This window comes from Notamacropus eugenii, chromosome 1 (genome assembly GCF_028372415.1).
Source record: "Notamacropus eugenii isolate mMacEug1 chromosome 1, mMacEug1.pri_v2, whole genome shotgun sequence".
Taxonomy (NCBI): Eukaryota; Metazoa; Chordata; class Mammalia; order Diprotodontia; family Macropodidae; genus Notamacropus; species Notamacropus eugenii.
In genome coordinates this window covers 309,976,499-310,003,122 of record NC_092872.1, presented here as the reverse complement: position 1 = coordinate 310,003,122, position 26,624 = coordinate 309,976,499, and the positions used below count along the sequence as shown (strand labels likewise).

The following is a 26,624-nucleotide window of genomic DNA, read 5'->3' as shown; positions in this document are numbered from 1 at the left end:
TCCTCACTTCTTCACAAATCAAAGCTTCCATGGTGTAGCTATGGGATATTCGTTGAAGAGCCTAGAATATCTCTCTAGATCTTTTTTTTTAATCCTTAAAAAATTTACAAAAATATAAAGGTCTCATATTTCCTGGCAGTACTTCTTTTGTTCCCTCCTAAACCCCCCCCCCCCCCCAAAAAAACACTTGGAGAAATAAAGACTAGCTAGGCATAAGACATTACAAACAGGATTATTTATCATCTTTTGTCAGAAAGTGTAACAGCTCTATTTTGATGCTAATTGAACTTTCTTGTTCTTGTTTTTTACTCCCTATTTTGTAATTCCATAAAGATGAAGCACCAGTCCCTGAAGAGCTTGCATCCAAGTACAGGACAGATGGACATTCAGAAATGCTTTTGCCATCAGTTACTGCATTTCAGAGTCTCCAGAATTGAATATGTTTCTTGAGAGGACTGAATTTTATCTGGAGGATGTTTCTCTGCCTTTTTTATTCTTGTGTTCAGCTAATGAATGGTACCAGAAATTATTCAAGTCTCAATGTTAAAACTAGGAGAGCTGTTGGGGATCATTCTTCATTTTGTAAGTGAAGAACAGGTGCAAAGAGCTTAAATGATTCCCCTAAAGTCCACAGCTTTTAAAGCTGAAAACTGAAAAATGATCATTTGCTTTTCATTTTTTGTAAAATGTCACCTAGCAGTGATAATTATCGGTTGATTTTGTTCTTCACTGACAGATCAGAGTAAAGCTTTCCATAATTTTATATCAGACATCGGCATAATTTTATGGTCCAGATCTTAAATGTTATGCATCCTTGCCCCCTTGTAAATTTGCTTCTCTTCTACCTTTTTAAAATACTGTGGGCAAATAGAATTGCATTTAAGTATTAGAAAATAATTGAAAATTTAAACATCTCAGTTGAGACATTTTATGTTTAGATGGGTTACAGCACAGGAAATAAGTGCTTTTGGGCAAAGGTCTGGAATAAAAATACAGGAAAATAAAGACTTCTTCTTTTGTACCTTTTCTTTCCCACTTTTTGATTCGTCCTGTATTAGGAAAACACCACCAGGCCAGTGAGGCACAGAATGTGATTGCATCAGACAAAGCAGCAGGAGAAAAACCACTTGTACATGAACATGAACACAGCCATGATCACACAAGACTACACGCGTATATTGGTGTTTCCCTCGTCTTAGGCTTTGTCTTCATGCTACTGGTGGACCAGATTGGTAGCTCTCATATGCATTCTACAGAAGGTAAGTGACCCAGACTTTGCCTTGCAAACTATCTAAATGACTTGGACTGGAAAATCACTAAATATCCTGGTTTGTGTTATCATCTTATTCTATAGATTCCTAAGAAAAGCTTTTAGGATATCATTGTCTTCCTTTGGGTCCAGTAAAATCTTTTCTTTGGGGGGGAATTGTTGAAGTGGGATGTATTGGCAGAACAAATCCTTCAGCTATGTTTTTACATGAAAATTGTCACATTATTAAGGTGGTTCTAAGGTCTAGCACAGACGTTCTGCACCTGGGTTTGACAGATGGGTGGGTGGGTAGATGATATTTCAATATAAATTATTAGTTACTTTCTGCATTTAAAATGTTACTTTGAGAAGAAATCCATTCACCAGGATGACAAAGGGGTCCATGACACATGAAAGGTTAAGAACCTCTTGTCTAGAGATTTTTATCTTATTACATTTACTGTTACCCCCCTCCACCCCTACATTTTAAATAAACTAAATTTTAATATCTAAAAACTAAGTTGATTTAATAAAACATTATTTATATGATTTCCTAATATCAACACATCTGCTCGATGGTATCTGACTGGCTGCGTTACTGAGTTGCCTTTAGCTTCTAATTGAAATTTTTTTCAGTTTAAACTAAAATGTCCTATAAAGGACCATACTCTAATCCTGTGTAAAGAATTTAAGTGCTGCATGTATATCTCTATTGTTCTTCCTCTTGTTTTGCATGTTAAGTAGTTTCTTTTATTGACGAAATAGTTGTTTCTCTGCATTCTTTGAATTTTTTTGTTAAAATCAAAATAATTGGTCATTCTACCAATTTCTGTTCCTACTTTTGATGGTAAATGACTTCATGAATGAGTAATTTTTTGATAAATCAACATCCATATTAGAAAAGGAAACCATTCACAAAATATCTATACTAGTGAAATTTATTATTATGAAAGGATGTTTTTTGTACCACACTGTAATGTCAAGAGGGCCAGAAATAGGAAATGCCGGAAATCTCTAAATCTGTGGCAGATCACCAGGTGGAAGGGGAGGGGTGAGAGTTTCAAAGATGGCCTCTTAGCTTTACTTTTTTCTGTAGGAAAAGACTCATCTCTAACAAGTTAGCTTTTCTATTTTCCTGTGGATTTGTGAACCAGTCGTACATTTATTAAGTTCCTCTTTTGTAATAGGTCCTTTACTAGACACTGGGGACATACATTCAAAGAATGAAAAATCTCTAAATTCAAGATGGGACACTCAAGGGGATCACATTCAATCAGGGGAGACATGCGTGTATGTGTGTGTGTGTACAAAAAGGTAGATATAGATATATTCACATACTCATATACACATGCATTTATAACACAATATCAGTATAAAGACAATAAATACAAATTTTGGGAAAGAAAACACTAAATGGGCCCTTTTGCACCAAGGGATACCTTCTCCCAGATCTGTCTTTGGGATCTTTGAACATTCCTTGTGGAATAGGAGGAGGAAGGACTGTAGAGAATGTCTGGCTCACCCATGGATGATTAGATTCATTTGTGATGTTTTCAGAGATAGAAGCCTATTCTTTATGTCCTTTGCTGTACTCTGGAAATATTCCCAGAGCCCAGAATCTCTCCCTTCCCACTAGTGACATAAAAGAACAAAGAACAGTGCTGCCATTAAATTTTCTCATGACCTTTATTTCTAGTTGAATTCTTAATTACTAAACTATTCTTCAGGCTTTACAGCCTACTGTGGTAACTTAACTGGCCAACATTTATTCATGGTTTTGTATTTGGTGCTTCATATATGCTGGTGTATTGGACCAGTGTATAGTTTTGAGAGGCTAGCATAGACTCTAGCAAACTAATTCTCACAGGTATGGTCACCTTTCACTTCCTCATAAGAATTTCCTGAATTTTAAAAATGAATACAGGTCAGTCACTCAGTTGTATTGTCAGTTCCGCGGTTAAAAAGATGTTTTCCTATAGATTTATAAAGGTGAAGGAGTTTCAGTTTTAAGAGTAAATAATGTTTTATTCCCTTTAAATGTAAACTGGAAGCAAACATCAAACATAAAGGTTGAGGCTAGAGCCACTTATAGCAAAGCAGAACAAGGCGATTCTTTTCTGATTTTAAAAAAAATAATTTTGAGATCTTTATTGCCCTAGTAACAGGGAATAAGCTACTAACCAGGTTGTCTTTGAATTGTGTTTAAATGTTGACTGTGATAAGGTGTAGTCCTTCTCTCTCTTCCTCCCTTTCTCCTTCCCTCCTCCCTCCCCACCCCACCTCATTGAGAAGGCAAGCCATTTGATACAGTAGCCATTATACATGTGTAGTCATGCAAAACATCCATAATAGTCATGTTGTGAAAGCAAACATAGAGAAAAAACTCAAGAAAAATAAAGTTAAAGAAAAGTATGCTTCAGTCTACATTCAGGCGCCATCAGTTCCCTCTTAGGGGCTGGATCGCATTTTTTATCATACGTCCTTCAGAGTTGTCTTGGATTGTTGTATTGCAGAGAATAGCAAAGTCACTCACAGTGAATCATCCTACAATATTGTGGTTCCTTTGCCTTTGTATCAACCCATGCAAGTCTTTTCAGGTTTTACTGAGAGCGTCCTGCTCATCATTTCTTATAGTATCTCATAGCACGGCTTGTTCAGCCATTCCTCAATTGATGGGCATCCCCTCAATTTCTAATTCTTTGCCCCTAGAAATAAACTGCTGTAACTATTTTTGTACATATAAATCCTCTTCCTTTTTCTTTTTTATCTCTTTTGGAATACAGATCTAGTAGTGATATTGCTAGTTCAAAAGGTTTTATAGCCCTTTTGGCATAGTTCCAAATTGATTGCTCTGCAAAATTGTTGGATCAGTTTACAGCTCCACCAACAGTGTCATTTTGATAGTAATGCCATTTCTAGTTTGTCACTTGAGCATTCTTTAGTCATTTTAATTGGTTCCAAAGTACTCTGACTCTACTTGAAATAAATATCTGTAGAAATGTAATATAAGGTAGCACATTGGATAGAGTGTTGGTCCTGGAGTCAGGAAGACCTGAATTCAAAATCAGCCTCAGACACGTAACTAGATGGGTGACTCTGGACTTAACCTGTTTGCCAAACTTTCCTTATCTGTGAAGTGAGGATAGTAATAACACTTATCTTCCAGGGTTGTTGGATTAAATGAAATAATAATTGTAAAGTACATAGCACAGTGTCTAACATATGGTAGGCACTATATAAATGTTAGCTATTATTATAAATGTATTTAATATTAGCATCGTTATATGGTAAAGAAAAATGCTGATTTTTTTTATTTCAACAAACAGTTAGTAAACATGTATTCCAGGAGATTTTTAAAAAATAGAAAGTGTAATAATCTTCCCCTGAAGTGCTTATAGTTAGGCAATGTAAAATATGTGTGTGTGTGTGTGTGTGTGTGTGTGTGTGTGTGTGTGTTTGTGTGTGTGAATCTCCTGGAGAATACAAGTATAATACAGGCCATATACAATAATTTTTATATATATACACCATAATTATATATAATAAATAGTATATGCTAATATATATGTAGTATGTGTTTTATGTATACAGTATATGCAGTAATTATCAATAATGATAATTAGTCCCATTTATGTAATACAGTAAGGTTTTAAAACTTTTCCATAAATAGAGCTTTTGAGGAGGTTGTATATCATTCTCATTTTACAGATGTGGAAAATGAGGCTCAGTGCATCCAAATGATTTACCCATGTCCCATAAATGGATGCTGAATTCAAAGCCAGATCTCCCAATTCCAAGTCTCAGCATTTTAGATCAAACTTCATATTGCCTTAAAGGACTCTCTGTATTCTTAAGTGCCATTTCTTAACACCTAGCAACCAACCCTGTCCCAGTTCTGAACCCCTCTTACAAAAACTTTCATCCATTCACTAGGTTTCAAGATGACAGGGAAAAAAAATGATTGTGAACCGAGATTAGTATGTAAAGATTAATAGTACAAGTGGTGTTGAGCTAGACTTTGAAGTAAATTCAGGTTTTGGATTGGTGGGGAGGAAAAGTTAAATCATTCTAAGAAAGTGTGGAAGCAGGAACATAAACATGGGGGTAGGCATAAATATAACACATTCAGTGGATAATAAGTAGATTAGAATGATTGAAACAGAATTTGAAAGTAGTAAAAATAAGTAATAAAAATATATGGCTATTATGCAAGAGAGTGATACAATAAAACGAGGTATTTTAGAAAGATGATTGTGACGAGAATATGTGGGATTGAGGAGATTTGGGGTGGGAGTAGAGCATGTTTTGACTAGATAGTCTCTCAAATTCTCTGTGTGAAATAGGTGAGCTAAACCAGTAAGGTACTCTTGTCGTTAGTTGTCCTATTGTGAAATGAGGACCTCAATTAGCATAGTAGCCTTGAGAATGCAAAAAAGGGTACAGATATGAGAGACATTTTGAAAGAAGTCTCTAGTAATTTGTGATTGTCTGGGTCAGCGGGGAATAAAGGAGAGCAAGTGGTAAAAAGGTTGTAAGCCTGGGTGACTAAGAGCATGGCATGCCTTTGACGGAAATGGAGAAATTGGAAAAGAAAGCTTTTTGGGGAAAGAAGATCAGTTTGTGATATATTGAAGGAGTTTGAGATGACTATGGGACAAATAAGTAAAGAAGGTATTAGGTGTTTAGAGTTATAGAATAGGAATTCAGGTGACTGATCAAGGCTGGAGATGGAGATATAAATGAAATTATAATTGAAACAGTCCTTCTTAAATTGTAGGACAAAGGTGCCAAAGACTAGGAATGATAATAATTATGGGCTGAAGGAAAAAGAAGAGTTAGCAAATAAGATTAGTTAGATCCAATACATCACAGAAACTTATAGTTAGAACCACATGGTTTCCATGTACCTTTCAGCTCTAAAACTCTGATTCTGAGAGAGGGTTTAAAGAAGCATTAGACATAGAAAAACGGTCAAGAAAAATTTTTTAAATGTAAACATTTGGGGGAGGAGCCAAGATGGTGGAGTAGAAAGATACACATATCTTTCCGAACCCATAAAATACCTGTAAAGAAGAACTCCCAACAAATTCTGGAGCAGCAGAAGCCACAGAACAACCGAGTGGAAGAGATTTCTGATCTAGAGAGCCCTGAAAAACCTACTCGAAAGGTCCATCACGCCCTGGACCCGGAGCAGAGCCCAGCCCTGCCTTGGCCGGGCAGCACTGAGAGGAGCAGATCCCAGCAGGCTTCAGGGACGGAATCTCCAGCAGCCGTGAGGGTCCCTCCACCCGCAGGTGCCAAAGGTCGGTGGGAGGGTCTTTTCAGCTCCCTGAGAGGTGAGTGGGGTGTCCCTGTGGCTCAGGCCCCCTAGGGAGGCATCAGCTGAGGTGGCAGCAGCGGACAGGGGCTCCCAAAGCAGGCAGGAGCCTGGATCCATTGTTGAAGGTCTCCACATAAACCCCCTGAGGGATCTGAGCCCTGTGTGGCGGCCCTACCCCCACCTGAGCACCTGAATTTAATCTCACACTGAATAGCAGCCCTGCCCCTGCCCAAAGCCCTGAGGTTGGGGAGCAGCATTTGAATCTCAGACCCCAAGCACTAGCTGGGTGGATCTGGAGGCGTGGTGGGTGTGGAGAGATTATAGGTCTTTGTACATGATCTGGAGTGTGTCCTCTGAGAGAACACTCAGAAGTCAAGTCTCTGGCTGGGAAAATGCCCAGAAAAGGGGAAAAAAATAAGACTATAGAAGGTTACTTTCTTGGTGAACAGATATCTCCTCCCTTCCTTTCTGATGAGGAAGAACAATGCTTACCATCAGGAAAGACATAGAAGTCAAGGCTTCTGTATCCCACACATCCAAAATAAATATTCAGTGGGCTCAGGCCATGGAAGAGCTCAAAAAGGATTTTAAAAATCAAGTTAGGGAGGTGGAGGAAAAAATGGGAAGAGAAATGAGAGAGATGCAAGAAAAGCATGATAAAGCGGGTCAACAGAGACCCAAAAACATGCTGAAGAAAATAACACTTTGAAAAATAGGCTAACTCAACTGGCAAAAGAGGTTCAAAAAGCCAATAAGAAGAATGCTTTCAAAAGCAGAATTAGCCAAATGGAAAAGGAGGTTCAAAAGCTCACTGAAGAAAATAGTTCTTTCAAAATTAGAATGGAACAGATGGAGGCTAATGACTTTATGAGAAACCAAGAAATCACAAAACAAAACCAAAAGAATGAAAAAATGGAAGATAATGTGAAATATCTCATTGGAAAAACAACTGACCTGGATAATAGATCCAGGAGAGACAATTTAAAAATTATGGGCCTACCTGAAAGCCATGATCAAAAAAAAGAGCCTAGACATCATCTTTCATGAAATTATCAAGGAAAACTGCCCTGAGATTCCAGAACAGAAGGCAAAATAAGTATTCAGGGAATCCACAGATCACCTCCTGAAAGAGATCCCTAGGAATATTGCAGCCAAATTCCAGAGTTCCCTGGTCAAGGAGAAAATATTGAAAGCAGTCAGAAAGAAACAATCTGAGTTTTGTAGAAATATAATCAGGATAACACAAGATCTAGCAGCTTCTACATTAAGGGATCGAAGGGTGTGGAATATGATATTCCAGAAGTCAAAGGAACTAGGACTAAAACCAAGAATCACCTACCCAGCAAAACTGAGTATAATACTTCAGGGGAAAAAATGGTCTTTCAATGAAACAGAGGACTTTCAAGCATTCTTGATGAAAAGACCAGAGCTGAAAAGAAAATTTGACTTTCAAACACAAGAATGAAGAGAAGCATGAAAAGGTAAACAGCAAAGAGAAGTCATAAGGGACTTACTAAAGTTGAACTGTTTACATTCCTACATGGAAAGACAATATTTGTAACTCTTGAAACTTTTCAGTATCTGGGTAGTGGGTGGTATTACACACACGCACACGCACACACACACAGAGACAGAGTGCACAGAGTGAATTGAAGAGGATGGGATCATATCTTAAAAAAAGGAAATCAAGCAGTGAGAGAGAAATATATTGGGAGGAGAAAGGGAGAAATGGAATGGGGCAAATTATCTCTCATAAAAGAGGCAAGCAAAAGACTTTTTAGTGGAGGGGAAAAGAGGGGAGGTGAGAGAAAAACATGAAGTTCACTCTCATTACATTCCACTAAAGGAAGGAATAAAATGCACACTCATTTTGGTATGAAAACCTATCTTACAATACAGGAAAGTGGGGGATAAGGGAATAAACAGGGTGGGAGGGATGATGGAAGGGAGGGCAATGGGAGGAGGGAGCAATTAGAAGTCAACACTCTTGGGGAGGGACAGGATCAAAAGAGAGAATAGAAGCACTGGGGGGCAGGATAGGATGGAGGGAAATATAGTTAGTCTTACACAACATGACTATTATGGAAGTCATTTGCAAAACCACACAGATATGGCCTATATTGAATTGCTTGCCTTCCCAAAGGGAATGGGTGGGGAGGGAGGGATGAGAAGTTGGAACTCAAAGTTTTCGGAACAACTGTCAAGTTCTGTTCTTGCATACAGCTAGGAAATAAGAAATACAGGTAAAGGGGTATAGAAAGTTATCTGGCCCTACAGGACAAAAGAGAAGTTGGGGACAAGGGAAGGAAGGGAAGATAGAGAGGGCAGATTGGTGACAGGGGCAATTAGAGTGCTCGGTGTTTTGGGGTGGGGGGAGGGGACAAATGGGGAGAAAATTTGGAACCCAAAATTTTGTGAAAATGAATGTTAAAAGTTACATAAATAAATTTAAAATGAAAAAAAAGAAAAAATGTAAACAATTGTTGGTTTGACACTATTTTCAAGAGTAGTGAGAGAATAACAAAATTATAAGGAAGAGAAAGATATTAAAGTAAGAACTCTTAATGAGATGTGTTGAGGAGTTTATCAAAGGAAGGAAAGATGGGACAGTAGTTGAAAGGGGAAGTAAATTTTGTGTGTGTGTGTGTGTTTCAGTTTAAGAAAAGGGGAGACCTCAGCATTTTTTTAAAATAGAGAGAAGGAATCAGTGGAGACTTATAAGTGTCTTAAGGTTTATAGAGTGCTTTCCTTTTAATAACTGTGAGACAGGTGCTGCACATATTATTATTCCTATTTTACTAATAGGAAATATCTCGCTTCTCAAAGAAATATGAAGTACCTTGTTTAGATTACACATTTAATTTAATGTTGGAACCTGAACTTAAACAAGGTCTTCTAATATCAGAATTAATACTGTATACTCTTTCTTCCATGTTATAAGAAAGAGTATAATTAGCTCTTCCCAAATAATTTCTTCTACCTCCAAACTAACGTTATATCAGTTTATAGTTCATTTTCCTTAACTACTGTCATTCTCATTTTCATTTCAGATCCAGAAGCAGCACGATCTAACAATTCCAAAATCACTACCACATTGGGCCTTGTAGTTCATGCTGCAGGTAGGATTGAACTATGCAGGTATATGATGCTACTGTGTGAATGCAATACCAGTCACTGGCCCAGTTGTCAGTTTGTTAATATTCAGTTTACAGGGACTGACATACACTCATGTACAAACTGTTTACCAGAGGACACACTCCAGATCATGTACAAAGACCTATAACTCCATTCTCCCTTTAACCCTTTTCTTTGTGTCCTCCACCTGCCTGTCATAGAATGATGCACAGTGATACATTGGAATCTATTCTGTAAAAAAGACGTGATAGTGTCTGTGAGACTCAAGTATTTCTTTTTAAGTAGGGGGATGCTCCAGAATGGATGCTGTAAGATTTTTCATGGTATTGCTTTAAAACCACTGTTTGTCCTTTGTTTTCAAAGAGGACCATGACATCAGGGAAATGATGACATGACTTGCAGTTGACTTTGATTTGAGTGAGGGGAGGGCTGTGTGAGGTCACTAGCCTCACTGGTCCTCCAGAACTATCTCAGTCCAGTGGCCTTATATTCATCAGGACAACTGGAGATGACTCAGGATACGATGGGAGATCTTGGTGCTTTAAGGCTAAGGCCTTTTCAGGTTCTCACTTTGAGTGAGGTAGTACCCATTCAGTGAATAGGCCCCTTTGAGTCAAGGGCTGGCCCTTTTACTTTAAAAAATCAAACTATGAGGGGAAGACTCTCATTATTGCTGGTCAAAAGAGAAACAGCTACAATTGACATTCACTCTGAGCCTGGAGGACCCAAATTCTAACCATTAAGCTTGAGCAGGGACCTATTGGTGACCTTGCACAGCCCTCTCTCATTCAAATCAAAGTCAACTGCAAGTCATGTCATCATTTCCCTGATGTCATGGTCCTCTTCGAAAACAAAGGACAAACATAACCTGTGAGTAGTCTTAGCTGCCTGAATGGGGACCCAACCAGTTAGGTAACTCAACTCATCCTCTCCCTCTCTCTCTCTGGAAGCTGCCTAGTTAACTTGGGGTTTACTGGCTAGATTCCTTCCTTCCTGTCTCCTTTCTTTCTTCTTTCCTTCCTTTCTTTCTTTCATTTTTTTCCAAAGACCCCCATTTTACTCTGGAGCTCACAGATTTAGAACCATAATGTTAAGCAGTAGAGTGGGAATCTCTTTTTTTAGGTGTTTAAAGTTACAGGTGAAAGGCAGAAGGCTCATTTGAGAACTTTCGTGCTAGAGCTTTTCAATTTGGCAAACTCCTTTTGGAAAAATGGAAACTAATTCCAGTTGATATACACTTTAGGCCATGTGTAAAAAAAAAGCTATATAAGGAATATTGATTCAAAACTCACTTAATGTTTAAGGATCAATGAGTGAGATTTTTTTGGTGAAATAAAGAATTTGAGTTCTAACTTTGTTTTCCCAACTGTAAAAAAAAGGAAAATCTTCCTTTGAAGTACTTCATATGTGTATTGTCTTTGGACTGACTTGTGGACTCAAGAGTATTTTTCTATTTCATTTTTATATATTCAGCTGATGGTGTTGCTTTGGGAGCAGCAGCTTCTACTTCACAAACTAGTGTCCAGCTGATTGTATTTGTGGCAATAATGCTACATAAGGTAAGCATTTGGAATAAGATTTGATATCAGGTGAGTTTATGTTTAAAATTACTTTGCACAGGAACATTAATTGCTCTTGAATTGTGAAACTTAAGTGCAGTGGTAGCAATGAAGTAATAGGGAGTCTTTTGGGAATAGCCATTAATTGTAAGAAAATTGTAAAAACATTATATGATCTTTAATTCTGTACAGTATCATAGTAACTTTTAATACACAAATTCTTAAAATATATATTAAAAATAATACTGAGTAGCAGCATAAGTAAACTTGTTTAATAATTACAGTTATCCTTTCCACATCTCAACTTTCCTCATTGAGGTTTCAGTATATCAGGAGTCAACATAAGAAATTAAATGGGAATTTTTTCAGAGTTTTGCGGAAGCTGCAGAATATATGTGAAGGCCAGCAGATGACACAGAAAAAGTTTAGAAAGCCATAAGTGCATAAAATATAAGTATAGTATTGTATAATATCAAGAAAAAAGACAAGAAAAATCTGTGAAGCCAGAATACTTTCTCTCTGGTATGAAGAGAGGACCAAAAATCTTTACAAGTATTTTCCAAATTGTGGAGTCACTGTACCCCAGGGATAGGTGTAGATATATTTAAATTAATTAATGAATAAAATATCATAACTTTATAGTCACTTCTGTGTGCCCCATCAGGCTTCTTCATTTACTCATTATCCATTTTTCCTGAGATTTTTTTTTAGACAGCTTTTTACACCTTATATTTGTTAGATGGAAGGGTTGTCTCTGTCAAATGTCATGCAAAAACTTTAGCAGAACTTCAGAGAAACAGAATTACAAGTAAGTAACTGGAACTTTTCTTTCAGGCACCAGCTGCCTTTGGCCTGGTTTCCTTCTTAATGCATGCTGGATTGGAACGAAACCGAATCAGAAAGCATTTATTGGTCTTTGCACTGGCAGCACCTGTTATGGCCATGGTGACATACTTAGGGCTAAGTAAGGTAAGTATTACCTTCTTTCTACTTCTTATCATGTAAGATTGTTTTTCAAATAAAAGCATGTGATACTTTTATGACTTTAGTCAGTAGGTATAGGAAGACTTGCAAACTGTATATTATATTGTGCCATATTTTCCAAGGAGTAATTTTTCAGTTAAATTACCTGGTCAGAACTAAAAATTGGGAATATAAAATCTTTAATAACAGTAATTCACATGAATATAGTGCTTTAGTTAATCTGTCCGTAAACATTTATTAAGTGCCTACTATGTGGCAGACACTATGCTTAGCACTGGGGCTACAGAAAGAGGCTGAAAACTGTCCCTGACCTCAAAGGGCTCACAGTCTTATGCAAGAGACAAGAAGCAAAAAAAATATGTACAGGCAAGCTATATACAGAATAAATAAGAAATAATTAACAGAGGGAAGGTACTAAAATTAAGGGGGGGGGGCGTGGAGAAGATTGGATGTGAGAGTGGAGAGTGTCAAATAACTTGTGGTCAAACTGAAAAGAAAAATATGTATTAGTGTGTTAAGGAGGATTGCTCAACCTGGTAGCAACTTCAGTTTCTTAGAATACGGATTGGGTTTTTATACCTTTTGAAGGCCTACTTAGAGTATATTGCAAAGAAGCTATCAGCAGCATTCTATGGCAGTTCAGGATAAATAAATAAAACCTTTTATAGGAGAGGTAGTAGTAGAGAAAGAAGAGATTATTCAAAGGAAAAAAGGGAAATATTTGTAATGCAGCTGGCAGCATTTGTTATAACAAGATATCATTCCCTTTTCAGGGACAGGAAAGAAGAGATAGAAGGCCATTTGGTTTAAGAAAGCAGGGTTGATTTTGTACCTGTGGACTACCCTCTCTTGCCTAACATGAGCAGGTGGCCATTTTATGACCACTTAGTCCCTAGAGATTAAGTATTGCCCTGTTTGTCTTATGATGACTTAAGTCATCAGAGATGACCCTTGCCTTGCCCATTTTGTGACCACCATGCTGATGTATTCTTTCTGGCCCTCAATCAGAAATTTTTATTTTACTTTGCCCTTTCCTGAGTGTTTGGGTATCAAGCTTATAAAATAAAGTCCTGGGGACCAGGGGACATCTCAGATTGTGAGGAAGATCTGAGGTTTATTTCATTAAAAGGACCATGGACCATTTAATAAAGTGCTGTTGGCTTGGGAAAAAAAAAAAGAAAGCAGAGTTGAGGAAGCCACTAAAAGAAGGATAAAGGCATGGTTCTTATCTAAGGACAACAAATAGTTTTACATTAGTGAACAAGATCATTTATGCCATGTCCTTGTATAGTTTGTTATATGTAACATACATTAGAAATAAAATATCTTTATTCCTTCTTATTAGGGTTTTGCCTAGTTTACCTCTAGTGTTAATGTGATTGTTACTAGTAACAATAATAGCATTTATATAGAGCTTTACAAATATTGTCTCATTTTATCCTCACAACAACCCTGACAGGTAGGTGCTATTATGATCCCCATTTTACATTTGAAGAAACTGAGGCAAACAAAAATTCAGGGACTTGGCTCAAGATCATGCAGCAAAGAAGTGTCTCAGTGCAGATTTGAGCTCAAGTCTTCCTGACTCCAGTTTCAGCTCTCTATCCACTATGGCTCTGTTCTGTTACTTAATTGTCTAGTCTAGTCTACAAATCTATATTTTTTTTTAATTTTTAAAAAGATTTTAAAACCCTCTACAGTGTGATTCTCTAGGAGACATTTCACTGAGTGATGACTGGAATAGATATTTCTCTGTCGATAAAGTAGCATTAAAAACCTACTTATGTCTATCACTGTTTTCATCTTTAAATTTACATAAACCTAAGGTTAAATGATTATGCCAGTTAACTAGTTAAATTATGTATAGCATGTGCTTTAAAATTCTGCTTTGGAAACTTTCATATGACTAGGCTAGTAATGTAATCCATGATCATTTGGTTTCTTGGCTCAACCAGAGCTAATTATGAAGGATTACTGGTTTCTTACTGTGATTTTTGCATGATCACACATAAATTTAGCTCTAATTCTTAAATCTCTTTTTGTTTTAAATTTAACAGAGCAGCAAAGAAGCCCTTTCAGAGGTCAATGCCACTGGAGTGGCCATGCTTTTCTCTGCTGGGACATTTCTGTATGTTGCTACAGTGCATGTCCTCCCTGAGGTGGGAGGACTGGGTCACAGTCACAAGCCTGACTCTGCTGGAGGAAAAGGACTCAGTCGCCTAGAGGTGGCCGCTCTGGTTTCGGGTTGCCTCATCCCACTCATTTTGTCTATTGGACACCAGCATTAAATGTTCAGGTTCCAGCCTCTGTCCTTGGTCTTTGAGAAGTCTGATGTGGATAGCACATTACAGCTGCTCAGTTCCTCAAGTCTTTTTTGTCTTACCTTGCCTAGCTCCACCAATATTTCAGAAGCCCAGTGAGGATTGTGATATAAAACTCGGAGTACTAGAAATGCTTTTTAGCATAAAAATATTACATATGCCTATATAAATTCTTTGGTTAACTCATGTTTTTTAAAAGACCCCTTCATATTTGAGTTTTTAGAATTTTGATTACCCTCTTCTCAGGAAAAATGAAATTTAGATTTCAAGGTAAAGTGGAAGACTTAATTGCTCACTTTAATATAATAATTATTGAAGTATAGCATCCAAAATTCATCTTTCATACTTGAGTTAACACATTGAACCTCCTCTTTAGTTTAAAAGATCTCTGAACTCGTTTTTATTTTTAACTTAGTCTTCACCATTTTGACACTGGTGCTTATTATAACATCTGTGTCCCACATCTGAATTATATGCTGAAAATATATAATTTAGGTTTGTTTAAAGAGGAAGGAAAAAGGTCAGTGGGTACACAAAGAGAAAATAGTTGGGGTAGCAAAGATTTATAAAGAATGAAAGAGTTGTTTCTGCTTCTCTGCAGGAAAAGGTAAAATCCCAAGAAATGAAATATGGGGAAGTTTCCTTCTAAAGAGGTGAACGGTTTTGTAAAATATTTTTCTCCAAGTTCCCTGTGGAAAAATCCAAACCTTTAGCATATTTCCATGGAGCAACAGCACAGCTTTAGGCCCTCTCTAGGGACTCAGATTTGCAGAGCATCTTTAGAAATAAAGAGATGTTAAACTTTAAACAAATTATGGATACTAAGGAGAGAGGTCTCTGGATCCTTTTTAAAGTTAGAATAACTGAATTCCATGTTGTGAATTTTCTTGTTTTTAAAAAGTATTAATGTTAGCAGAACAGCAATCCCTTTGGTAAAATAAGTGGTGCATCTTGGGAATGCTAAGTATGCGTCAAGTAAGGATCTTTTGTGGTAAGGAAAAGTCATGGTATATCATAAATGAGAAGTGTTTTCCTAGTAATTGAAATCATGTCCCCTGATCTTTCCCATACTTGCCTCTGAGATAAAACTTTTCCCTTTAAGCTCTTGTACACATCCTTCCCTTTTTCTTCTCCCTATTCTTCCCAACCTCAGCCTGGTGGTAGGGATGCTAATTAATTCTACAGGATTTAGTTCTCATCAGGACAACCACTCTTTGGATTGTGTTGAAGCTCAGCTCTTACTCCATTCCCATTTCCTCCAAATAGGTAATTTTCATCCGGTACAAATTATCTAAGCCTTCAATAAATTACTTACCTTTTTATGAGAGATTTGGCGTAATAATTTAAATGCTGGACCTCCTTTTTTTTAAAGTTGTAAACCTGTTGGATATATACTCAGTGAGTTTCTGCCCTCAAGCCCTGACATTTCCCAAATCAGTGCTTTGGATGTTTGGAGTCCCTGTAAATCCTTTGATAGAACTGGAAAAATTATTATTATATTTTTAACTTTTGATTTACTTTTTTTAATCCCAGCTCCAAACATGTTATCACTTAAAGGGGGAGGGAGCAAAATTATTTTTCTCCAGTAAATAGATTTTTTTATCCCATAAAAATTATGTGACACACAAGCTGGAATATGCCTGTGATTTCTTTACTAACTAGTTTATCATTATTAGCTATTGATAACAAGGATTTGTGAGCCCTCTTGGCTGCAGACCAAAGTAGTACCATATGAGATGGTTTTCCTAAATAGTAAGTAACTACCCCTTAGCCCCCATTGCATCACTTGTACTTAAGATATACAGAAGATATTGTATAGAAAATATGCGACTTTCTTATCTATCCAGACAAGATAGATATGGGGCTTCATTTTGCCCTTCAAAATTACTTGTTTGCCTTGAGTTCTATCTAACATTGCACTTTTGCTGTCAAATAAATTGCACAATTTTGGTATTTGGTTTATATGGGAATTTTACCATCTGGCTCTTGTGCAATGAATAGATATTCATTACTGTGCTGGCCAAAGACCCTTTCAGCAGTGCCTTGCCATCATCTTTATGAGTTTGGCTAGAATCTTGCTATGCAGGGCCTTGGACACTAACAAGGATTAAACTATTTTCCAGACCTACTTTCATCTACAACCTCACCATCACAGGCAAATCTGTCAGGACTTATTAGCTCGTAAGAGTATTGTCTATAGTTCTTCCTAGACTTTTGTTTTTCTGCCCCAGGGATTTCTTGTCTTTATTCAAGGTCAGCAGATAAAAATAGCCATAATAAATTTTTAGGGCTCCAACACTTCTCCATGCAGCAAAGCAGTTTAACCAAGATATGTTGGTAAAAATAGAAAAACTTTACTAACATGACACATTGCACTGGGGGAGAGGCCATATTGACTTTAACTTTATGATGTATTTCAGTTCTGTTTTTCCCTTGTTTTGACTTGCCTCTTTAAATGTGGATGCCTTAATACTATAATAGGTATTAAATCATTGGTGACATATGTTACTGCCATGACTTTGGATGGAATTTTTGGCTACCAAAGAGATACAAAACTTATAATGAAAAGCTTTTTTTTTCCCCTACCAGTAGGCAAAGTTCATTTTAGTTGCCGTCTGACTCCTTCTATGGTTCAAGATTTCGCTCAGATCCAGAATTTTCTCTTGATGGCAATTTGAGTCAAAATTTTATCACACCCCAAGTATTTTCAGGTAGCCACATGTCAATTGCCATTTCTTTTGAAGTATTGATCCTTTGATGCTTAATTTGGTTCTGCTTTTATTTTCCATTTCTAGGTTGTCTTAGTGTAGCCAGAAGTTCTGCACTGGAACTCTGAGAGTTGGGAGAGGCACTACCTTCAGAGGCTGCATGCTCCTTTTTCTTTCCCTCACCTCTTTCCCCTAACTTTGTGCTTACCACATCAGCCATTTTGCTGTATTTTCGTTTTTTTCAGTCATTGGGAAAGAAAGAAAAATGGCTGTTTAGAATATTTGTTCCTTGTGGTAACAGAGAAAACTTTTTTTTTTCCCAACCAGTCTAGTTCTAAGCTGCCTGGTTTTTCCCTTTCATATGGATGAGAATTAGCAAGGACAACAAACACACCAGCATCCAGCTATCTTAAGCAGCTGAAATACGTTACATGTTGGTAGTGAGATGCTGAGCACAGGATTTTGATGACTGTCTCAACATAAAACCCCAAAGAACATTCCTCCTTACTGTCTGTATAAATTTAATCTCTTGAGAGACTTAGGACACTTATTGAGAACTGTTAAATTGGAGGAACTCTTTGTATTTGTCTTACAGGAATCTTCCATGCAGTGGTAAATATGTGCCTAGTTACAGTATATTCATTGTTCCCCACAAAAGTAAGAGATGCTGTGAATCAAGTCAGTGATGTTACCTACCATCTTTGTTCCTTCAACTCATTGTTATAAACCTCAGGAGATCTGGAAGGAAGTTATAATTTGTGGGAAGGGAACATAAAATATTTTGGTAACTCTCCAGGTATACTCAACCCAATGCAAGTGCTGAACACAAGAAGATTGGCTCATTATTTTTTCTGGCAACATCTTCTATTGAGTTGGATTTCTATTGGGATAACATTGCTATTCCCAATTCAAAGGCTTGAACAGTGATTTTAAATGTCTCTCTTAAGAGCTCAATCCTTTGTAAACATGAAATCATTCCATGGATGGCTGCCTTATAATTTTGTCTTTTTCCACTTTAATTGTGAATGGTTTAAAAAAAAGTTGCTGTTTTTTGATTTGTTTTATGATATTAAATTTTTATTAGTGCATTATTTATGTGAGTGACTCTTCACTTGTCCTGGTAAATTTATTATTCTGTACTAAGGGCTAGACATGGAACCACAAGTGACTGTCAAGAAAAGGAATGAAAACAGCTTTAGGAGGATGTGAATACTTAAGTTAGGGAGACAGGGCCATTGTGATAACTCTTGTAGAAGGGAGATTTTAAAATATTGGAACTTCACAGACCCAGTAGATTTCAGAAAAAGTATCCTATATGTAGATAGAAATTAAATTGAGGTTTGTTTTTTGACATTGTTATTAGTAATAAATGAAGAACATCAAAAAGGATTTGACAAATCCTAGTGCAGAGTTAGTAACAAATAAAACAGTTGCTGTGTACAGGTTTTAAAAAATGAGTCCCAGAAATAGCAGAATTTGTGAAAGTGCCAAAATTTTGAATATCCTAAAGACATGTGCAGATAGCAGTGTTTGTATTTTAAAAAGCATTGGATGAGTTCAGTTCAAACAGTCCAGCCTTTGTGCTACACAATGATAATACAGAGACAAAAATGAGTCTCTGCCTTCGAAGAAATCACCTGCTGGAGGTGGGTGGGCTGAATTTTAGTAGGATGCACACATAAGTAAATAAAAGATAATTAGTGGAGGAAAGAGCACTCAATGGGGAGGGATTAAAAAAGGGCTCCTGGAGAAGACATCACATGAACTAAGCCTTGAAGAATGATCTTGATTCTGACAGGCAGATGTGAGTGCAGGAGTTCTAGGCATGAGAGACTGTACACATACACAAAGATTGGAGAAAGAATGTTGAATTTAGGGAAAGAATTAATAGTTCAGTTTTCCTGGAATATAAAGGTTCATGAGTGAAAATTTAAAATAAGACTGGAAAGGTTTGGAGACAGTTTGAAGAGTTTGTATTTTATTCCAGGGGCAGCAGAGAGATAATTGAGTGTTCTTGAGTGGAGGGGAGATGGGGTTGGGGGACACTAAGACAGTCAGACTTGTGATTTAGGGAGATGATTTTGGCAGCTTCATAAAGGACTCATATTTTCATGCTATCTTGGCCAGAGTTTATCACTAAGTGACCCACAGTGAGCCTGTCTGTGTTTAGCAAGGCTAGTTTGTTTTGTTTTGTTTTCCAAGCAAACAGTCCGTTGCTGAAGTTATATACAGAGCCTCTCTTGCAAATGGGAACTTGCCACAGTTTGTGTTCCACTTGCATGAACTTTGAAACCTTGGATTCTTTTTTATGCCACAATGAGGCAGCAGAGTGGACTTTGTGAAGGCAGCATTATATGCCTGCAAAACATGGAACATGATGGTGACTGAGGATTTGAAAATGAGTATCATCCAATGGGCAATGGAACAACACTTGGGCAGTGGAAAAGGCACACCTTACAAACAGGAAATTATGAAGGAGAAATGTAATAAAGGATATCTTCAAAGAAATATCTGAGTGAAAACAATGGGATGGTCATGTGAGAGCAAGGAATGACCAATGGTTAGCCCATGTGCTTGAATTAGTATTCAGGAAAGAGAGAGGAAGCCCCCCCTAGCACTTGGTGAATTTAGTGTGGAAAATTATGGGAAGACATGGTCAAGACAGGATGTTCATACTTGCATAGGATTGAAATCTGTGGTATTTGAGGGAATATTAATATCAGTAAAATCTCAGATCATTTGAGTATTGAGAAGAAAAAGGCTGGAAGTAGGGAGACCAATGAAAAGTATCACAGTAGTCCAAGGGAGGGTGATATCACCCCAGTGACTATCACTCTGTCCTGGGTTCTCTTCTTTCCATTTAGTCAGTGATCTCATTGGTTTCTATGGATTTCATGATCATTTCTATGTAAATGACACCCAGATTTATATTTCCTAACTTCTCTCCTGAACTACTCACCACTTTGATGCTCTGTCAGCATCTAAAAATCAAAATATTCAAAACATAACTAATTATCTTTCATCCCTAAATCTAACCCTTCCCCCAAGGCCAACCAGGATTGCAACTTCAAAATCATCCTTGACTCTTTCCTCTCCTTTACTCAGTATGCATTTACTAAGCACCAACTATGTGCCAGGCACTGTGCTAAGGAAACAAATATGTATAAACAAGCTATATCCAACCATTCCAAAATTGCTCTCTCCAAAGTTATTAATGACAATTGTTAAATCTAATGGCCTTTTCTCAATTCTTATTCTCCTTGATCTCTCTGCAGCTTTTGACACTGTTAATCACTCTCTCCTCCTTGATACTTTCTTCTCTCTAGGTGTCTGGGACACCATTCTTTCCTGGTTCTCCTAGCTATCTGACCACTCCTTCTCTGCCTTCTTTGCTTAAACCTCTTCTAGGTCACGCTCTCTAACTGTAGGTGTCTCTTAGAGTATGGTCCTGGGCCCTCTTCTCTTCTCCCTGTATACTTCACTTCGTGACTTCATCAGCTTCCACGGATTTAATTAACATCTTTATGCTGATGATTCCCAGATCTGCCTATCCTGCCCTAACCTTCTGTTGACCTCCAATCTCATATCTTCAATTGCCTTTTAGACATCTCAGACTGGATGTCCAGTAGATATCTTAAAATGTCTAAAATGAAAAACTCATCTTCCCCCCCAACCCTACCATCTCTGCCCCCCTCCTCCCCATACCTTCCCTATTACCGTAGAGGAAAACACCATCCTTTGAGTCACTCAGGCTCACAACCAAGAGTTATCCATGATTCCTCACTTGCTCACACTCCAACTAATAACAATGTCTGTCAATTTCACCTTTCTACCATCTCTCAAAAAGGCCCTTTTCTGTCCTCTGACACAGCCATCACTATGGTGCAGACTCTCATCACCTCATGCCTGGATTACTGCAATAGCCTGTTGGTGGGTCTGCCTGCCTCAAGATGCTCTTCATTCCAATTCATTCTCCATTCAGCCACTAATGTGATTTTCCTAAAGTGAAAATCTGATCATGTCAACCCTCCCCCCCACACCCCGCCACCACCACAGACAATTTATAAACTCCAGTGGCTCCTGGTTGCCTCCAGGAGCAAATACAAAATGCTGCGTTTGGTATTTGCCCTTCATAATCAGCCCCCTCCTACCTTTCCAATATTCTTACACCTTATTTCCTAACATGTACTCTTTGATTCAGTGACACAGTGACACTGGCCTTCTGGCTGTTCCAGAAACAAGAGACTCCATCTCCATTCCAAGCATTCTTTATGACTGTCCCTCATGCCTGGAATGATCTTCCTGCTCCACTTTAACTACTGACCAGTTATTTTTTCTTTTGCTCATTAAAAGGGCCATTCCTTGACTACTTCTTAAAGAGGCCTATTCACTCAAAGGGCATTACCTCCCTCTAAGTGAATACCTTTAAAGGCCAAGGTCTCCCATTGCATCCTGGGCCCATCCTGATGAGTATCTGTTCACTGGATCCAGATGGCTCAGGAGGAGAAAGTGAGGCTGGTGACCTTGCACAACCCTTCCTCACTCAAAACAAAGTCAAGTGCAAGTCATGTCATCTTTTCTCTGATGGCATGGTCTTCTTAAAAAACGAAGGACTAACGCACAAGTCCCGAATGAAATTTCACCTTCTGCAGGAAGCCTGTCCCATATTCTCTTAATGCTAGTGCCTTCTCTCTTTGAATTCATTATTTACCTAGCTTGTTTTGTCTATATTTGTTTGCAAGTTGTCTCCCACAATTGTAAGCTCCTTTGGGGTAGGGATTGTCTTTTGCCTCATTTTGTTTCTCCAGTGCTTAGCACAATGCCTGGCACATGCTAGGCACTTAATAAATGTTTATTGAATATACAAGAAAAATAGAAAATAATTAACAAAGGGAAAGCACTAAAATTAAGAAGGGTTGGGAAAGGCTTCCTGTGAAAGGATTTTAGTGGGTCTTGAAGTCAATGAACCCAGGAGGCAGAGATGAGGAGGGAAAACATTCCAGGCATGGGAATGCCAGAGAAAATGCCCAGAGTTGAGAGACTGAGTGTCTTGTTTGAGGAACAGCCAGGAAGCCAATGTCCCTTGATAAAAGAAGAGTATGTAGAGTGGAGTAGAGCATAAGAAGACTGTTAAGGTAGAAGTGAAGTTAGGTTGTGAAGGGCTTTGAATGACAGGATTTTGTATTTGATCCTGCAGGTGATAGGAAGCCATGGGGGTTTATTGAGTAGGGAAGTGACATGGTCAGACTTGCACTCTAGAAAAATCATTTTGGCAGTTGAATGGTGGATAGGGTGGAATGGGAAGAGACTTGCAGTAGGCAGACTTACAGGCAGTTAATTGCAATAGTCCAAGTGGGAGGTGATAAGGTTCTGTACCAGGGTGGTGGCAACATTTAGGAAAAAGGGTAATATTTGAGAGATGCTACAAAGATGAAATTGACAGGAGTTGGCAATAGCTTGGCAACAGTAGTTCTAGAGAGGGTGGCCAGGGAGGCTGTGTCATCTGAGGGGGAGCCAGGTTTCAGTAATAGCTAATAGATGGAAAGAGTAAGAGAAGAAAACATTTAGGATAAAGGTAGGTTGCCTATGGAACAGGCATTCCAGAGGGCACAGTAGAAGGGGAGGGTGGTGTTTAGTTGGGATTTTGAGGCAAGAGAATTGAGAGGGAATAGAAATAATCAGGTGATGGGGGATGTAATGGGGTATGGATGACCTAGCAGGATTTAGGATCATTGGGCTATATAAGGTATAAGTTGTGAGCATGTTAATTACTGAGTGGAAGGGCCCCATTCCCCTGCTCTGGGGAGGTTGGAGATCAAGCAGAAGACAGTACAAGATGGAAGGCCCATGACCAGATGGACTGTTTTTTCTTCCTCCCTCTGAAGATTGAAGATTAGGCAGGAGACAGCCCAGGGAGATAAAAGTTTTGCAGTCAGAGTGAGGGTCACTCCTGGTACCTGGAAGCTCTCCTCTTTACATACTTTAAATTTCCAATGCCAAGTTTCATCAATTTTATCTCTCTCAGTCATCATTCTGGTTCAGGCCTGGCTCTTATCACCCTCCCTTGGACTACTGTGATACTTTTCATTGGTCTCCCTACTTCCAGCCTTTTTCTTCTCAATACTCAAATGATCTGAGATTTTACTGATATTAATATTCCCTCAAATACCACAGATTTCAATCCTATGCAAGTATGAACATCCTGTCTTGACCATGTCTTCCCATAATTTTCCACACTAAATTCACCAAGTACTAGGGGGCTTCCTCTCTCTTTCCTGAATACTAATTCAAGCACATGGGCTAACCATTGGTCATTCCTTGCTCTCACATGACCATCCCATTGTTTTCACTCAGATATTTCTTTGAAGATATCCTTTATTACATTTCTCCTTCATAATTTCCTGTTTGTAAGGTGTGCCTTTTCCACTGCCCAAGTGTTGTTCCATTGCCCATTGGATGATACTCATTTTCAAATCCTCAGTCACCATCATGTTCCATGTTTTGCAGGCATATAATGCTGCCTTCACAAAATCCACTCTGCTGCCTCATTGTGGCATAAAAAAAGAATCCAAGGTTTCAAAGTTCATGCAAGTGGAACACAAACTGTGGCAAGTTCCCCTTTGCAAGAGAGGCTTTGTATATAACTTCAGCAACGGGGTAATAGTCATTCTTGGGGGTGAGTAATGAATCTAGAAGAGTGGTCAGATAAGAGAACCAAGACTGTGAACCAATAAGGAAGTCAGGGGAGATGAGAGTGTTGTGGAGAAGGCAGTCACAAAGTCCAAAGCTGTAAAGATCAAAGATGACAGAGGAAAAGCTCTCAGATTCGGTAAACAGATTGTTGCTAATCTAGGAGAGGATGGTTGCTGCAGATTGATGTCAAAAGCAAGATTACAAGGCATTGAGCGTGAGAGAGGAAATGAGTGTAGCTGAATGTAGGGAAAAGGAGAGATATAAGCCTTTAGGGGATGGCAGGGGTAAGTGAAGTTTTTGTTGTTTTTTAAAGACTGGAAGATCTGTTCATGTTTGTAGACAAAAGTAAAAAACAAGTAGATATGGAGAAATTTAAGAGAGAGGGAATTGGACCTGGAGTTAGGAAGACTCATCTTCATGAGTTCAAATCTGGCTTCAGATACTTACTATCTGTGTGACTCCTAGGCAGGTCACTTAACTCTGCCTCAGTTTCCTCAACTTAAAATGGTCTGGTGAAGGAAATGGCAAACTACTCCAGTATCTTTACCAAGAAAACCCCAGATGGGGTCATGAAGAATCAGACTCAACTGAAAAAATGACTAAATATAAATGATTGCCCTGGTTACTTAAATGCATATTTCATGTGCTAAAGAAATGAGGATTTCTTCTAATGTTATTTAGTTCTAGATATTGAGTTAGAGAATTCTCATTAGAATTAGGATTCTGCTTTTCTTGCTAGGGGCCCTTAAGCTTGGATGTAATTGAAGTAGCATGTAAAAAGTCATTAAAGGTTTAGTGAAGGCAACCTGCAGAGCTTTCTAGTGATCAGGAAGAGAGCATGAGTGGAAAGGATTGATATCTATACGGCAGGATTCCTGCCAAGTAATAGCTGCTTTCATTTTGCTATTTAGAGGTAAACATGAGCTTGACCAGGATGTAAGTTAATAAACCATTACCACATTCACCCACATTTGTGATTGACACAGCCCTGTCCTAAAAAGAGCTCATTAAATCCAAATGGAGGTTTGAAGTTTAACATGCTCTGTAGCACTACTTATGGAACTTCTCTAACTGACTTTTACACCATGACCCAGGAAACTCATTATTAGGCTAGCCTCTCATCAGTATTGGTACTCCACCTCATCACTACCCTTTGCTTCTCTGATTGGAATATGGAGCCATGCCTCCATTTAAGAAGACACTTCAGCTCAGATATCTCCTTGTTTCTCACCCGATTGCACTCCTTTGGGACTTCTCTGACTGACAAGTTAGCCTGAATTTTTATTCATTCTTAACTATGTAAGCTATATAGCTGACCACAACCAAATGCCATCTCCTACTGCATTTCAAGCATTTGATGATTTGTTGAGTTTTTTCTTTTTTCTTTTCATATAACTACTTTTTATATTTTTTTCCAATTACATTCATTTAAAAACTTTTGAGTTCCAATTCTCTCCCCTCCTCTCTTCCTGAGAAGGAAAGCAATTTGATATAGACTATATGTGCAGTCATGAAAAACAAATTTCCATATTAACTATGTTTCAAAAGAAAGCATAAACCAAAAAGATCTCCCAAAATAAAGAAAGCTTAACAAATAAGCTTTGATCTTCATTCAGACTCCATCAGTTCTTTCTCTGGGGATGGATAGCATTTTTCATCATAAGAATTGTCTTGGATCATTGTATTCCTGAGAATAGCTAAGTCGTTCACAGTTGATCAATGCTGTTATTATGATATTGCTGTTACTATGTATAGTGTTCTCCTAGTTCTGCTCACTTTATGTTGCATTATTTCGTATAAATCTTTCCAGGTTTTTCTGAGAACATCCTGCTCATCATTTCATATAGCACAACAGTATTCCATCACAATCATATACCACAACTTCTTCAGCCATTCGTCAATTGATGGGTGTCTCTTCAATCTACAATTCTTTACCACTACAAAAAGAGCTGCTATAAATATTTTTGAACACATAGGTCCTCACTTTCTTTGATCTCTTTGGGATACAGACCTAGTAGTGGTATTTTTGCATCAAAAGTTTTATAGCCTTTTGGTTACAGTTCCAAATTGCTCTCCAGAATGGTTGACTCAGTTGACAACTCCATGAACAATTCATTAATGTCCCGATTTTTCCACATCCTCTCCAACATTTGCTATTTCCCTTTTCTGTCATATTAGCCAATTTGATAGGTGTAAGATGGTACGTCAGAGTTGTTTTAATCTCTAATCAGTAGTGATTTAGAGCATTTTTTTCATGACTATAGATAGCTTTGATTTCTTCTTCTGAGAATGGCTTGTTTATATCTTTTGACCATTTATCAATCAAAGAATGATTCATGTTCTTGTATATTTGACTTAGTTCTCTATATATCTGAGAAATTAGACCTTTATCAGAGAAAGTTAATGTAAATTTTTTTCCCCTGGTTCTACTTTTCTAATCTTGGCTTCATTAGATGTGCTTATGCAAAATCTTTTCAATTTAATATAATCAAAATTATCCATTTTACTTCCCATAGTGCTGTCTCTCTTTTTTTTGTCATGTTCTTTCTTCCCTTATCCATAAATCAACAGGTAAGATATTCCATGCTCCCCTAATTTATTTATTATATCACCCTTTATGTTTAAATCATGTACCCATTTTGACCTTGGTATACA

General features: G+C 37.8%; 1 protein-coding gene across 3 annotated transcripts in view; it reads left to right on the top strand.

Moving 5' to 3' along the window:
* Positions 1-15,895, top strand: part of SLC39A9 (solute carrier family 39 member 9) — a 63,001-nt gene extending 47,106 nt beyond the window's left edge. For 2 of the 3 annotated variants that reach the window (XM_072629493.1, XM_072629494.1), the window contains exons 3-7: positions 1,059-1,259; positions 9,620-9,688; positions 11,178-11,263; positions 12,098-12,232; positions 14,305-15,895. In XM_072629493.1, the coding sequence (XP_072485594.1) occupies positions 1,059-1,259; positions 9,620-9,688; positions 11,178-11,263; positions 12,098-12,232; positions 14,305-14,535 (722 nt within the window). In that variant the 3' untranslated portion in view covers positions 14,536-15,895. Of the gene's footprint in view, positions 1-333; positions 583-1,058; positions 1,260-9,619; positions 9,689-11,177; positions 11,264-12,097; positions 12,233-14,304 lie in introns of those variants that run through there. The other variant, XM_072629495.1, reaches the window with a different exon arrangement.
* The last annotated feature ends 10,729 nt before the right edge of the window (positions 15,896-26,624 follow it).